Here is a 12356-nt window from a genome sequence, read left to right as displayed (position 1 = left end):
TGTTCATTTCCTTGTTGAATTTCATTACATATTCTGCATCAGCACATTTGTGCTTTTTCAAAATGACTGTCATCTACATTTATATAAAATGCTGGTAAGGACTTTTTAGAAGAAGGCAATCTTTTAATGATTTGAAAACATTTCTGATCTAGGGGTATCAAATTTCAAGTTTATAATCTCAGAGATAATTCAGGATACTGTTTCATCATAGACAGATTGTGGTTTGGAAATGTATTTATATGTTGGTAAATATTTATATATAAAATCTTGTTCTCAATTCATATGCAAAAATTGACATTTCACAGTCCTATTTTGCAACACTAGCTATTTACTAGTCAGAAAAAGTGGAGGCTATTCAATATCCACCCAACTTGTCAACATGATATTCACTTTAAATTGTTGTATTGTTTAATTTTCTGCACTATTTCCAGCTTCTAACCTATCAACAAGGATCACTGGATTGAAAAAGGTTAGTGCAGATGTAATATGTAGACAACAGTAAACATCACTAAAATAACAATAGTAGCCTACCAATGTGCAATCTATATATTCCTTAACATTCAATATGGTATAACATTCAATATGGTATATACGGTATAAACTTGTTTAAGAGAAAATATATTATAGAGGCTTTGACCATGTTCAGTACACAATGAAAAATAAATAAATACACTAAACAAATAGGCTTACACTTCCAACACTGATTAAATTAATTGATACTTTTTAATAGTATAATATTTTGATAAATTAATACATTGTGCAACGTAATGAAGTTACAAATCCACTGCTTTAGTAGTTGACTGATCTCAGACCTGACTGGAAGCTTTATCCCAAAGCAGCAGTCGGAAGTAGGATGTGGATTGAATACGAATAGCAGAATAACGTTCTTGCATTACAACATGATACGTCATGCAAATAATCAAATTAACAGTAACCTATGTTTTAGCACAACCTAATTAAACGCATAAACTGCTTCACGTTCAGTAACTATGCACGCAAATTACGCATTGCTCATATTTGGAGCTCGTCTGCCCAGCGAGAGGAATTTCCCAGAATGCACTTGTCATTACCTAAGAAGTACACGGTCGTGTCGCTGTTTGACAAATGCGCTGCTCTCATATTGGCCCCCCTTCGCTCTCTAGTCTGCTGTTCTGCTCGGTTTTAACGCTATTTCTGCTGTCTGGTACGTGTAACTACTTATTATATATTTATATTCTGTATTATTCACTTTTAAGTGACTTTCATGCAGGCAACAGGGTTTCTATGACTACGCGTTGAACATGTAACGCAACACCGTTATACTTTACTGTCATTTTAAAATTGACGCAGTTGAAATATATGATTTATAACATACATATTCGTTCGTTCCATCTGCTTATTAGTTTTTATGCCTGTATTTTAATATGGTAAAATATTAGCCACAGGGTATTTGGTCTTCTGTAAGAGGCATATCAGTTACACTTTGTATACAATATGTATACTATGTATCCTCCCACATGTGATGTCATAGTAGCGAGGCATTATTACGTAACATTTTGTTTATGTAAACCACGCCCTTTCAAAAAATTACAGTGGCACTACTATGATACAAGGATGTAAACCATTTCAAGTAGACTATGGTGCTTTTTTTTGCAAGCGCAGACCATTCAAAGACATTAATATTTGATGTCATGTTTATTTAATTGTTGTCTAATACTGGCACCTATCTAATGAACGTCCAAAAGCCTGTCAGGATGATTAGTCATCCGATGGACATTTAATGTAATAATATAAATGGAATTGTATAATGTTTGGGTTTGTGAGTCATGAAATTGGCAGGTGCTTAGTTCCTCTCTGCAGTGAGTCTTATTCAATATTTGTTAAATATCATTCACTGTATTGGTAACAAAACTAGCTTATTGCCACAGTCAGTTCGGGTTCACAGATCATTTGCCAAAAGTTTCACATGCTTGAGATATTCACACACTCTTAATGCTGTTTCATTTGCCAGCATTCACTTAGGCTAATCGTTTCGCAATGTCCCTTCAACCATCACAACCAGTTTAGTTAAATAGCAGCCATTCATTATACAAATCTGTTCTGCTTTTGAAACATTTCAGATCTCATCTGTCGCTTTACTACCATATATAGTTATGACTCTACCCCAAGTATCAAGCATGCTGTATTTATAAACTGCATTGATACTCAGAGCACTTGATGTTTCTGGTGCATAGAGGCTTCAAATACACTTATTTTGCTTGCTAATTTTATAGTTCAAATGATAAGGGCGGTATGAGAAGCAAAATAACATTGGTTTAATGAGTCACTCTTATCAAGTTCCAGTTCGGCTTTACACAAATGAATTAAATTAAATTGGATATCCTGAAGTGTAGTGATTCATTAAACAGTACAGCTTAATATACTGAAATAACTTAATTAATAAAATGCACAAGCACTGGATCAGTTGTTAAAATCATTTAAAGAACTTTGTGGAATGCAAAAGATGTAAACATCAAGCTGTAGACAATCACAGACCTATGGTGTGATTCTGCAGAGCTGCAATCGAGTACTATTTATAGTCCTCTCTGGAAGTGAGTGCTGGGTATTTTTAAAATGTGGCCTTGCTTATGTCTGTATCTGTGCATGTGTTTAAACCACTCCGGCCAGCCCTGGGTGAAGAGTCACTGGAGTACCAACAAGTGTCCGAATGCTGTTGCATTCATTTTCTACAACGATTCTGCATTTAGATAAAGAATAATCATGTTTGTCTAATTTTGATCAGTGTCTTCTTTTACACAAATTGCTGCATAGAATATATATATATATATATATATATATATATATATATATATATATATATATATATATATATTATTATTATTATTATTATTATTATATATTTTTTTTATTATTATTTTTATATATAATTTTTTTTCTTTGCAGCAATTTGTGTATATATGTATATAATATATGAACACTGTCGTTCAAAAGATTGGGGTTGGTAAGATTTTTAATGTTATCATAGAAGTATATATAATTATGCACAATTGTTGTGAAATATTAAAATTTAAAATAACTGTTTTGTATTTGAATATATTTTAAAATGTAATTTATTTCTGTGATTGTAAAGGTGAATTTTCAGCATCATTGCTCCAGTCTTTATTAGTGTCACATGATCCTTCAGAAATCTGATTAAATGATTCTAATATGCTGATTTGCTGCAAAAGAAATATTTCTAATTATTATCAATGTTGAAAACAGTTGTTTACTTTTTTTCAGGATTCCTTTATGAATAGAAAGTTCAAAAGAACAACATTTATTTGAAATAGATCTTACATTCTAAATGTCTTTACTGTCACTTTTGATCAATTTAATGCATCCTTGCTGAATAAAGTATTAATTTCTTTAATTTATTTCCAAAAAATAAAATAAAAAATTCTTACAGACCCTAAACTTTTGAATGGTAGTGTATAATGTTGCAAAAGCTTTCTACTATAGATAAATGCTGTTCTTTTGAACTTTCTATTCATCAAATAATCCTGAAAAAAAATTTTAAACAACTATTTTCAACATTGATAATAATAAGACATTTTTCTTGAGCAGCAAATCAGCATATCAGAATGATTTCTGAAGGATCATGTGACACTGAAGACTGGAGTAATGATGCTGAAAATTCAGCTTCGCAAAAGCAGGAATAAATTACATTTTAAAATATATTCAAATAGAAAAACATTATATTAAATTGTAATAATAATATTTCACAATATTGATTGTGATAAAATATATATATATATATATATAATCAAATAAATGCAGCCTTGGTGACCGAAGAGACTTATTATATAATATAAATAAAAATATATAAAATAAGAGACTTATTGTAAAGTATTAAAAATCTTACAGATCCCAAACTCTTGAATGGCAGTGTGTATATATTAGTAGAAAAAAGTGGATCAGAATGTGACATTAGTTCTGAGCAAAGATTGTTTGGTGGCAGATGCACATATAATGCATAAGAATCCAAATAATTTTTTGCTCCACTATAAGAATAAGTGCTATGGGGAAAAAAATCCATAACAATTTGATATTTCCATGATCATTTGCCATTTATCATCTTCTCTTCCCTATTTGTTGCAGTAAATAAAAAGATCTCTCCCTTTTCCGCACACACCTGCACAACCACTAGATGGACCTCATTCCTTATAAACCACAGCTTCACCCTCTCGCTCAGCAGTGCTCTGTGGCTTTGCTTGTTATTGCTCCTGTAGTTCAGCTGTAATTTCACACAATCTTTGGCCTCTAACAGTTTTAGTGCAACCTTTTTCATAGGTCTTTATCTTTATAGCTACAAGAAGTTTGGAGAAGGTCTTAAAAACCTTCCCACTCTCTTCCTCAAAGCTCCATCCCACAGCGTAGGCCAGGATGGCTGCCCGTCTTCTCCGCTCCATGGCCCCGTACGCATCCATGGCCCTGCTCCAATGCAGGCGCTCCCGTTTGTCCGCAGGGCCGCTCCTAACACTGACTCCGCCCACTGCGCTAGGTACTGTAACCAATGTGGTTAGTTAGGTTCTATAATGTGCGATATGTCTAGGCAAGTTTAATTAACTAAGAAACAGGCTAGATTGTTCTGTCGTGCATTGTTTTACGGCAAATGTGTGTTCTGTGTAGTATAGTTGAAAGTATATTAGTGAAGTTGCTGTCCAGTATTGGTGTAAATTGAATTATGAGGATTAGTTTTCTCTTTATAGACACACAAATGACGTGCTACAGCCATAGAAACCGCCGATAAGCTCGGTCTTGGCAGCTTTTATATCTGTTTTCTATGCAAAATGCTTCTGCGCTTAGTTCTGTTTCTCCTTAATTTCTCCTTTCCCAGCTCATTAAAACTGACAAAAAATGTTGGATCCACTAATGATGTTCTCTGACCTTTTAATCACTTCTCAAATTAGTCAAATAATCATGTTTTTTCCCTATTAATCACTCTTCTTTGCTTGAAATGTGTTAGACTGTCAGCAACCATATATATATATATATATATATATATATATATATATATATAAATGTATAATATATGTATTTATGTATATATATATATATATATATATATATATATATATATATATATATATATATATATATATATATATATATATGAATGGTAGGGCTGTCAAATGATTCATCTTGATTAATCGCATCCAAAAGTTTGTGTTTACATAATATATGTGTGTGTACTGTGTATAATTATTATGTGTATATATATACACACACACACACACACACACACACACACACAAACATGTATATATTTAAGAAACATTTGCATGTGTATGTATATATATATATATATATATATATATATATATAATCAAATAAATGCAGCCTTGGTGAGCATAAGAGACTTATTTTAAAATATTAAAAATCTTACAGATCCCAAACTTTTGAATGGCAGTGTATATAAAAATATATATATATATTTATATATAAAATATTTACATTTAAAATAAAAATATTTTATATAAATATAACATTTTTTTTCTTAAAAATATACATGCATGTGTGTGTATTTATATATACATAATAATTATACATAGTACACACATATTATGTAAAAACACTTTTATTTTGGATAAGATTAATCACGATTAATCGGTTGACAGCACTAATATATATATATATATACATACGTCCCTATTTTAATTGACACTTTTTACTATTATACCATGTTTAACTGTCATTTATGTAAGTAAATATGCGACAAGTCTACAAGGTTTCCATTGTGAATATTATCTTTAAACATCTTTATCGTTCCTGTTCACCTCTCTCTCTTTACACAGTGGCGTTAATCAGTCTTTCCCTGCATGAGAAGTGTCAGCCGTCCCATGATTGGCTGCTCTTAGTGTCCATCTCTGTAACTGACATCTGTGTTGACCTATGTTGTGTTTTTTTTTCTCCTTCCTCTCCCTCCTCGCCTATGTTTGTCTTTATTATTTTTTTTTTAGCCTGAGTGGTAGGAGGGTGTTTTAGCAGGCGGCTCCTATCTCGCCGCTGTTTCTGTTCTCCCAGCAGCATCGGCAGCAGCCATGTCCGGGTTCAATCTACTGCATCTGGTCAGCCAAGGCCAACCTGTAAAACTCAAGGCCTGCGGGCTCCCCTCAGGTCACCTGGATGCTGTGTGTGTGTGTGTAGTGTGCTTTGCTTCCTTGATGCTGTCATATGTGCGCACACGCGTGTGAGAGCATTCGGCAAGGGGTACGTGTTTGGTTGATGATAAGGTCACTTGTGGAGAAACCAACTTATGGATTTATCTAATGGCAGCCTGACATTGAGCTTTATGTCTGGTGAATGTTTTCTTTGTTTTGACAGTCTCTGCGCAAATGCATGGAAGTGTATAGATAGTACTTTTGTTTTCATTTCAACATAGTAGGCTGCCAGATATCAGGTTCCCCCTGATGCTCGGGTTGGTTTTTCTACATTTGATGACCCCTTGCCCTGAAATGTCACCTTTTGCTTTGCTCTTTTTCTCTGTTTAGATCTTCAGTTGCTCATGGAATAACGCCTAACTCACTGTTTGACCTTCTTTTAAGCCTGCATGCTTCAACATTTAACTTAATTTCTACTAATGATTGAGTTTGTATTTGCATTTTCCATTTTAGGAATCTAGATGACACATTTGAAACAAAGAAACAGGGTGTCTTCTGAGGGCAATAGTTGTATCTAACTGCATTTTGTAAAATAATCATTGTTGCATGTTAAAACTTTTCATAGTTTCATCAAGATTTATTAGTAGATTAATTTTGATTACTATGTCAAAATAATCAAATGCAGTGCTTGCAAGGTAGCAAAAGAATAATGTTCCAGTTTTAGGCAGGTTTAGTTTTTTAATCTTTGGTTGTGTGCAAATGAAAAGCAGCTTTCGCTGAATGATAAATAACATCCGGTTAAATGACTGAATGGTTATCAGAAGGAAGAACAGTTGCGATTCAGTATGCAAATATTATGGTGAAGTCATCACAGTCAGGTACATTTTGAATGCTTAATATTCTATCAATGTCAGTTAACCCTCAGGTGTTCTTTGGTCATTTTTAATCAAAATACATTTTTGATTTTTTTTTTTTTTTTTTTTTTTTTTAGAATATTTTACCTACTTTATCGGAATGGTGCGAAACTTGGTAAAGGTTTTGGCACTTGCTATGAAATGATTCGAAAAGGTTAATTGTTCCTGAAAAAAAGTCACACTTGGAATGACCACATTGAAAAGAATAGGAAACAAAAAATGTCATCTAGTGGAAACGTTTGGTACTGCGCCCAAACAAAATCTTACTGAAAGCTCATTTTTTGAGATATCAACCTCAAATTTGGGACACAACTTGTTTAGATTTATGGTTTTGAATTTTTCGCAGTTTTAGAGTAATATAGTTTAAATCAAATTTGGAAATAGTATTTTGTGCATTTTTCATAACAATAAACTTCTATAAATTTTAAGTTCACTTAAAAAAAAAAAAAAACTTTTTTCACTTCACAATAATCTGCCAAGTGTCTTCTTTTAAATGGAGACCAAACTTAAGTCTGTGATAAAAAAAACATTTATGATTTATGACAGTTTGTTTAAGGTCTATGCTCAAAAAATGACTACAGCATAAATATAATGTAATACTATAAAATCACCTTAAAATACAAAATATTAAATAAAAATCATTATTGAATTAAATAGTACATTCATTTCATTGAAAGAAAAAGGGTTAAAAAATAATTTTAAAATATCTTAAAATTTATAAAGCTTAAAAAAGGTAGTACACCTAATAAGGCTGACATTATATACAAGATACATGATATTATTATTTATTTACTTATTTTTTGGTTATTGTTGAAATGGGTGCTGCCTTCAATGTAGTTATTATTAGGTTAGTTTGTTGGGTTTATGCAGATTAATTTAGATATAAAATGCGCCTCTGCTCAAATAAATTCTTGTTCTTGATATTGTATTTCCCAATTCGCCCACTTACGATAACATTGTATAATTTACGCCCATTGTTGAAAGAAGTACTCAGTGTAGTAACCCAAAAACAATTTCATTACCTGTATAGAGACATATTTCAGTGCTATTATGCAGAAACATTGGTAACATGAGAGTACAAATCGTGCCTGCTGTTGCACTTCAGTTACTGCTTTGCCTACATACTGCTTATGCCTGCTGTCCAAAACAGGCCTAAGTCAAGCATTTAAAACAAAAAAAAATTACCAGAATGTTTGAGGAATCAGTACAGCGCTGCCTTGCAAGCACTATCAAAAGGTTTGAAAGCGATAAGTTGAGAATAGCTAAGAAAAAGCGTGAAGAATGTCTGGGGGAAGACGTGATATGTTTGCTGTGAAGCAAAAGGCCTGTGCTAAAAACAAATCTTGCTTCCAATTAGGAAATAACTTTCACTTGAGGTTATAGCGGAGGGATGTTGGAACAACGTGCTGATTTGTAGCGTGACCTCTCAGTGCACCAAAACTAAATCATTTGCAGGGGGTGACACAGACCGAATTCCTGAATTTCTTTAAATGCCTCCTTAGAGGCTTTTCTAGACAAACCAAGAAATAAAACACTTTTTCCCCTTTCCCCCTCCCTCTCTCTCACAGTATAAATAGTGTTCAGAGCCCTCCATACACAAAAAACTAGGAATTCTCTCTCTCTGTCTCACTAATAGGATCCAGAAGACCCCTCTCACAGAGTCGAGAGGAATACAGGAGAGTCCTGCAGGGAGGCGACCCCCACCTCTTTGCGCTCTCCTCCCCTCTTCCCCATGTTTGTCAGAAGTAACTTTGTACTCGCTGGACAGAGCAGGGCACATTAATGGAGCCCATTCACCAGAGGGACCTTTAAAGACCCCATTATTTCCTCCATTCACATGGTTTCAATCTTGTCGAGAGGAATTCTCTACATAGTCTAAGTGAAGGGAGTCCCGCTCTCACCAGAACGCAAGCCGTAAACCTGGCCGAACAATACAGGAGCAGGACAGACCCCACAGAAACACGAGTGAAAAAATCGTTATTAGCTGGAAAAAAGGTGGAAAGGAGGGAGAAAGCACTCTGTAATGGGAAATTGCAGTAGAATTGTATGTAATTTAAAACTGCTGCGTGTCCCGGTGAATAAATGGCGTGCAGATGGACATCTGGCCCCCTTTAAAAACATGGCTACAGCGCTTGTCTTCTTCTGAGGACCTTACGGTTGCCTGAATCAATGTTTCGGGCTGCAAGACATCTAATTTTTTTTCTCCAGGCTGATGTTTTAAAGTTTACATTCAATGGAAATTGTGTCACTTTTAGAGCAGGGGTGTCAAACTTGGTTTCTGGAGTGACACTTTCCAGCAAACTTTAGCTCCAATCCTAATTAAACACACCTGAAGCAGCTAATCAAGATCTTCAGGATTACTAGAAACTTCCAGGCAGGTGTTTTGGAGTTGGTTGGAGCTAAACTCTGCAGGACAGTGGCCCTCCAGGAGCGGAGTTTAGCACATGTGAATTAGAATTTCAAAGTCCTTCTGGTGACATTTATCCACTCCTCGGGTTGACCTCTAGAGGTCAGTATTGTTGTAAAGCTAGGAGGCAAGTGTGAACTTCGAGATCGCTGCCTTATGTATGGACAGCCAACATGAGCGCTCATCTAGAATGTCATAACTCACTGCGTATGTTATGCAGGGAAAATCAAATTTGCCTCGGCGTAATACTTTGGCTGTAGCACATCACTGACGGAGTGTTTGGATTGTTTGTGTGTCACTGACAATGTGATTTTTCCAGGCAAGAGTCAAGTCAGGAATTAAAGTAGACGTCCTTTGTTATCGGCCAAACCAAACAACATGTAACCAAAGTGAACAGACAAAAGTGCTGACTCCTGTTTGGAAGAAGTCACATAGAAACCTAGATTAGAGTGATGATTGTTTTGTTTTGAATAATACTGGTGGCTTAGCACTACTTGATGTTTTATTTTGGTGATTTCGAACACTTATGTCTGTCTCACCTCACTTGTCTCTCCTGTAGGAACGTGCCGAAGTAAGAAGACATGGCCCAAAACGTTCCCCGAGGAGGAGCTGAGGAAGCGATTGACCCCCATGCAGTACCATGTTACTCAGGAGAAGGGCACAGAGAGGTGGGTGACCAACCCTAACTCAAAACCACCTTAAAATACACTTTCAGACATTTTATCCCTTAAAACTCATCTTTTGATGATCAAAATGACATATTTAAGCATTTTACCTGTGAAAATATCTTCATGCCTTAAAGTAGCTTGAATGTAACTCTACACCCTTGCTTCATTTAGTATATGCGGATTAATGAATATGCAAATTAGTTCCCACCTCCACTCAGTCACATGAGCTCAGAATACCTGATATATAAAATTGAATAAACAATTTATAATGCAATTTTTTAAAGTAATTACATAATTTATTTGAAAGGACTGATTGTGAAGGAAAAGAAGCCAACAAGTTTAGATACTTTATTATATTCTCAAAAGTGGAAAATAATAAAGAACGAGTGGTACAAACAGTTGCAATTTGTCTTTCCCTTGAATTTACCTTAAAGCACTTTGTTGTTGTTGATCATGGCAGTAAAACATCAATGGACTGAACATTCTTTGTACAGATTTCTTTATGCTTGGCTGGTTAAAAACTTTCTCTCCTGAACAACCCAAGGCCATGAGATAGATGTTGAGTAAAAAGAGGATGTAGCGCAGAAGAGAAAACACGGACACTTCCCCTCTTTCCCCTCATCCCTCAGTGGTAAAACACACGTGGGAAAAGTATTTATCGGCCCATTGGCAGTAGGAATGTGAAAAATGCCTGTGAAAGGAAAGCAAGAAAGGATCCTGAAAGGTGCTTTCTGAGGCCTTTTGCTCTGTTCATCCACAAATCCTTCTCAACTTACCCAGATTAGAAATGCTTAGTCAATTCGCTAAATTTACAGGTCTTTTGCATAAACAAACACAGAGCATGGGAAATGGAAATGCACTTTGAAACAAGCAGGTGTGAGGAATGTAGAATTTATTGTAGATCATTTATAAGTATGAAGTTTGTGTTTTGTCATCCCTAGTGCTTTCACAGGAAAATATGCAGATAATAAAGAGGAAGGAACCTACCACTGTGTCGTCTGCGGTGCTCCTCTTTTCACGTGAGTGTTCGTAATGACCCATCTTTAACATGGCCATCTTATATAATCCGTTTTTGCCATTTAGAAATCTAAAGGGCTTTTTGTGGCTATTTGCTAGTCTTTTTTTCTTTTTTTTGTTATTTATGCTTTACTGTCCTTGCAGGTCTGATAAGAAGTTTGACTCAGGATCAGGTATGGTTCTGCACTCACCTATAATTAGATGAAAAGAAATAATCAGAACAGACAAGACACATGAGAATATTTTTTGTAAAAAATGCTTGATTTCCTTCTCAGAACTACGGAAGAGGATTAGGGCCAAGCAATAATAAAAAAATGAAACCATCTCGAGATAAAGTTGTTAAATTTCGAGAAAAAAGTCGAGATAAAATGTTGAGAATAAAATCATTAAATTATGAGAATGAAGTCATTAAATTACGAGAAAAAAGTTGTTAAATTACGAGAACAAATTCGTTAAATTATGTGAAATGTCGTTAAATTTCGAGAAAAAAGTCGAGATAAAATGTTGAGAATAAAATCGTTAAATTATGAGAATAAAGTCATTAAATGACAAGAAAAAAGTTGTTAAATTACGAGAACAAATTCGTTAAATTATGTGAAAATGTCGTTACATTTCGAGAAAAAACTTGTTAAATTTCGAGAAAAAAGTTGAGATAAAATGTTGAGAATAAAGTAATTAAATTACGAGAAAAAAGTCGTTAAATTATGAGAACAAATTCGTTAAATTATGTGAAAAATGTTAAATTTCGAGAAAAAAGTCGAGATAAAATGTTGAGAATAAACTCGTTAAATTATGAGAATAAAGTCATTAAATTACGAGAAATTGTCGTTAAATTACGAGAAAAAAGTCGTTAAATTATGTGAAATGTCGTTAAATTTCGAGAAAAAAGTCGAGATAAAATGTTGAGAATAAACTCATTAAATTATGAGAATAAAGTCATTAAATTACGAGAAAAAAGTCGTTAAATTACGAGAACAAATTCGTTAAATTATGTGAAAAATGTCGTTACATTTCGAGAAAAAACTTGTTAAATTTCGAGAAAAAAGTTAGATAAAATGTTGAGAATAAAGTAATTAAATTACGAGAAAAAAGTCGTTAAATTACGAGAACAAATTTGTTAAATTATGTGAAAAATGTTGTTAAATTTCGAGAAAAAAGTCGAGATAAAATGTTGAGAATAAAGTCATTAAATTATGAGAATAAAGTCATTAAATTACGAGAAAATTACGTT

General features: G+C 33.8%; 1 protein-coding gene and 1 long non-coding RNA gene across 7 annotated transcripts in view; one reads left to right on the top strand and one right to left on the bottom strand.

Moving 5' to 3' along the window:
• The first annotated feature begins 1033 nt into the window (after positions 1 to 1033).
• The window catches only part of msrb3 (methionine sulfoxide reductase B3), a 17640-nt gene continuing 6317 nt past the window's right edge, over positions 1034 to 12356 (top strand). The window contains exons 1-5 of one of the 5 annotated variants that reach the window (XM_048156395.1): positions 1034 to 1183; positions 4378 to 4519; positions 10000 to 10108; positions 11050 to 11127; positions 11270 to 11298. In XM_048156395.1, the coding sequence (XP_048012352.1) occupies positions 4402 to 4519; positions 10000 to 10108; positions 11050 to 11127; positions 11270 to 11298 (334 nt within the window). In that variant the 5' untranslated portion in view covers positions 1034 to 1183; positions 4378 to 4401. Of the gene's footprint in view, positions 1184 to 4308; positions 4520 to 5978; positions 6136 to 9999; positions 10109 to 11049; positions 11128 to 11269; positions 11299 to 12356 lie in introns of all 5 variants that reach the window. The other 4 variants (XM_048156399.1, XM_048156396.1, XM_048156397.1 and 1 more) reach the window with 4 other exon arrangements.
• Positions 10659 to 12356, bottom strand: part of LOC125245683 — a 26270-nt gene continuing 24572 nt past the window's right edge. For both annotated transcript variants that reach the window (XR_007179585.1, XR_007179584.1), the window contains exons 4-5: positions 11096 to 11316; positions 10659 to 10799 (exon numbers count right to left, since the gene is read on the bottom strand). This is a non-coding gene — a long non-coding RNA (uncharacterized LOC125245683). The remainder of the gene's footprint in view (positions 10800 to 11095; positions 11317 to 12356) is intronic.

The sequence above is a fragment of the Megalobrama amblycephala genome, linkage group LG14 (assembly GCF_018812025.1).
Source record: "Megalobrama amblycephala isolate DHTTF-2021 linkage group LG14, ASM1881202v1, whole genome shotgun sequence".
Taxonomy (NCBI): domain Eukaryota; kingdom Metazoa; phylum Chordata; class Actinopteri; order Cypriniformes; family Xenocyprididae; genus Megalobrama; species Megalobrama amblycephala.
This window is presented reverse-complemented; position numbering and strand designations above follow the sequence as displayed.